The sequence below is a fragment of the Spea bombifrons genome, chromosome 12 (assembly GCF_027358695.1).
Source record: "Spea bombifrons isolate aSpeBom1 chromosome 12, aSpeBom1.2.pri, whole genome shotgun sequence".
NCBI lineage: Eukaryota > Metazoa > Chordata > Amphibia > Anura > Pelobatidae > Spea > Spea bombifrons.
In genome coordinates, this window is record NC_071098.1 from 31011817 (window position 1) to 31015395 (window position 3579).

At 44.1% G+C, this 3579-nt stretch overlaps 1 protein-coding gene across 1 annotated transcript; it reads left to right on the top strand.

The window, feature by feature from the left end:
* The first annotated feature begins 228 nt into the window (after positions 1-228).
* Positions 229-2657, top strand: LOC128469737 (tyrosine-protein phosphatase non-receptor type substrate 1-like). The gene is made up of 5 exons (XM_053451537.1): positions 229-526; positions 967-1263; positions 1984-2085; positions 2312-2352; positions 2478-2657. Exons 1-4 carry the CDS (start codon positions 229-231, stop codon positions 2338-2340), a joined length of 726 nt encoding a protein of 241 aa, XP_053307512.1. The 3' UTR covers positions 2341-2352; positions 2478-2657.
* Positions 2658-3579: the final 922 nt, after the last annotated feature.

A 3579-nucleotide genomic window follows, 5' to 3' on the forward strand; every position in this document is an offset into this window, starting at 1 on the left:
AAACATTCTTATGGTGAACCATCGAGAGATGATAACATTGTTAGCAACTTCTTTCTCCACCATTGGTGGTGGTAGAGTTGCCACCCAATGCGTGGTTAGCATCTTCTTGGTTCATTTGATTGACATGTGATTATTAGTGATTTCACCAACATTAACGCATGGACTAAATTGCATCTTGTAGCCCTGGCCGGTGCGAGTCTGCAGGTTTCACAGTCACCCTCAACCTTGATGGTGTCCGAGGGGGACCAGGTCAAGCTAGGTTGTTCTTTCTCGACGGAAGAGCCTGCTTCGAAAGGCGCCGTGTCGTGGCACAGAACCGGATTGCGAGACGCGGTCAACTCTACCCAAGTCATCGGTTTGAGAGGACGTTTCTCGCTGTTCTTCCCGAGGACCTTCCTGAGTGAAGGTGACGGATCTTTAATCATTAGAAATGTCAGCTGGGAAGATGGCGGCACCTACTTCTGCAAGGTTCTCATTTGGGATGTAGACGAGAAGCAAGGGAATGGCACCAAGCTCGTTGTGTACGGTGAGACACTTCATTTAGAAGCCACGTGGGTATTGGTGGGACGGCTAGATCTCCATCTGACCCAAAGGTCTATAAGGTTCTGATATAATAAAGTTTGATCTGAGCGCCATTAAGGCACAGAGCGACCATGGAGACCATGGAGTGGACAGCTGAGGTCAGGCTTAGAGCAGCACCAGAGGTAAACACGTCTCTGGGTTTGCTTCCACTTTTCTGGATTAGATCTTTGAAATGTTTAACTTTATGGAACTTGGAAGCTCAATATGGAACTTTGTAAACTTCTCAAATGTAACATAAACAGAACATTCGTTAACTGATCTCCGTCGAAAGGTCTTTTGCCATCTCCTGTCCATAGCGATCAGTTCCTGCCTCGTACGGAAGCTTAAACGTTTTTATTTTGTAGCAAAATATTTTCCCTTCTTGACTTTTTTTTTTCTTCACAGCTCATCCATCAAAGCCGGAGATTTACCTTCAGGTGGCATCGCCGGAAGCACCGCATCTGTCGCTGACATGCAGAACGCATGGGTTTTATCCACCGCCGGTCCTACTGAACTGGTTCAGCTCCGAGATATCCCTGGCAGCTCCTCGTCCGTTGGATATTTGGGAATCAGAGGATGGTTTGTTCCTTTCCACGAGTCATCTGGTGTTACCAAGTAACGCGAGGTCCAGAGTCATTACCGTCACGTGCATCGTCCAACACGTCTCTCTGCCTCAACCACTGAGTGCCAACTATACTTACAGTGAGTCCACTGCTAGTGGTTCCAGTGCATAAGATTTCAAGCTACTGTACCCGTTGTATTTAGCTTTAGATTTGCCTGTAGATGGCGTTAAATCTTTTTGTTGAAACCAGTCACCCGTCGGTGGCAGTTTATGAAGTTGCCAACTTTTCATGAAGTAGTCTTCCTATACTTTCTCATGAAGAATTCTGCTGTTAAGGTGAGCTTAAAACCAAAGAGAAAACATAAAAAAACAAAAAGCTAACCCAAGATTTGGGTTAGAACACAACTGAATAAAACCTGAGCTCATTGTGAAAACAGGTCAGATTCATATATCTGTGGCCCCTGGCTTCCCCATGTCATCTCCATGCATTCAAAATGGACTCCAATATCCACTCAACAGAGTTCCTGTAACACTGATGGCAATGGCCATGTCTGGGAACTTCAAGGCTCTGGCTACCCGGAGCCCTTCCTCTTCGGGATGTGGGTAGGCGGGTCTACTGACGTCAGAGGGCGGTTCAGCTGGGGTCAGTGGGAGGTCCACTGACGTTGCGTGCAGGGCTAGCCCCCAAACGTATAAATATTGTAGGAGACACGTGAACCTGGAGAAACCTGGAGATCTCCGGGGCATAGTCTCCTGGTTGCACGTTGAGTTCAGCCATGGAGTAGACACCACATAGGTGTCGGCTTCCATAACACATCCGACTGACGTTCCTTAATATCCTGTCTTGGCAATTTTTGCAGACCCCGTAGAACACGGAATGTGTGGATACAGCGTGATCCAATATCTGAATATTCTCAAAATCGCCCTGTTAATGGGCCTCACCGTAAGCATGCTTTGGACAGGTACGCCTCTCGTTGCATTTACTCTTTAAGTTAAGCCCAACTGTATTTGTACATCTCACTTCAGGTTATGATGTCATATATTCACCCAAACGCACATCACAGTGTTCCTGTGCCCTCACATTCAACACTATCCTATACTCCCATAGGTCATTGGCCATTCTACTGATAATTTCTATTCCTAGAGCTATTGACAATCCCCCGAACACGTTTCCTTTTTATTTTCTAGTACGGAACGGACGTAAAGGAGAAAAATAAAACCCTGGGTAAGTTTTTTTTTATTATTAACATATTCAATGCCTATATCATTTGTTTTGGAAGTTAATACGGGTTGGATTGTACCGGATAGGCGATCTATAATTCTAAATCGATTGTCACCTTTCTTGACCAAACAGGACGGTCTTCTTCTGCCGCGAGCGTCCACCACAGGATTTCCCGAGTTCCATAAACAATGCTGGCTCCTTGGACGGTTTCATTAACAATGGAATTTTCTTCCCCGAAATCCACTCTAATTCAGATATCATCGTAAAAAAGTCCCTGTTGGGTTTATTAATAAAATAAAATATCTTGGTTCATGTATTTTTCATCTGGATAGAAACTTGGAGTCCGTGTGTGCGGGGGGGGGGGGTTTGGTATTCTAGAATAAGACTGTATTAAGTGTTTGGATGAAGTATTTACTATGTATCCAGGCTCTTGCTGATCACAGATGTTAAGCATAGACGTTTAGAAGTGGAAGCAGATGTTTTTTTCTACCGGAGAACATATTATAATGTTGACCTTGTTACCAGGTCGGAAAAATCTAATTTGTAGGACTCTGTTCTAGGTGATAAAAAAATTCAGACCGGTATTTTGTGTAAGGAGAATAACCATATTAGGGGCAATTACATCATAAAACACCATAAACTGGTAGGCTGTGATTTAATAACGTTCTCCTTCACCTGGTCTGTCCTTTGACACATAAGAGGGGATTAGAAGAAGACGGCATCTCCTGAATCTAGAACATGGAAATCTCAGAGAGATATATGGCAGAGAAACTATATGTAAGGCTAGAAGTCTTCTTCAGGCCCCAAACTGAGACACCCGCACCACAAAGGTTTTGAGAGTATTTATTTCTGGAGACATACAATTATCATTTAAAAAAATGCTACACGGACATTAATTACACGATGATGGACCTTCGGCCTGAGGCGTGTCTGTACCAGAGATGAGATACATCGTATCTCTAAATATATTATGAACACTATTAGTCGCAGCATCTCATTTCAGAAGCAAGACCTCCTAATACTCCACTTGGTGGTCTAGAAAGGACGTGCGTCTCTCTTCTAGCCTCTCTCAGTCCAATAAATACAAATATAATATAGCCAACTATGTAGCATAATTCAGGCGATGGTCGAGGATAAGCTGGGCAAGTGTGACTCGGCAGCTTCACCTGGATACAAACGATTCCACTGGTCCATTGTCCCACGAATTCATGAACCATAAGAGAAACATAACTCT

Bases quoted from the DNA above. Each gene is read 5' to 3' on its own strand.
- LOC128469737 (XM_053451537.1), top strand. From the start codon at position 229: ATGGTGTCCGAGGGGGACCAGGTCAAGCTAGGTTGTTCTTTCTCGACG. The intron at 527-966 runs GTGAGACACTTC...TTTTCTTCACAG, and splicing joins CACCAAGCTCGTTGTGTACG to CTCATCCATCAAAGCCGGAG. The intron at 1,264-1,983 runs GTGAGTCCACTG...CAATTTTTGCAG, and splicing joins GAGTGCCAACTATACTTACA to ACCCCGTAGAACACGGAATG.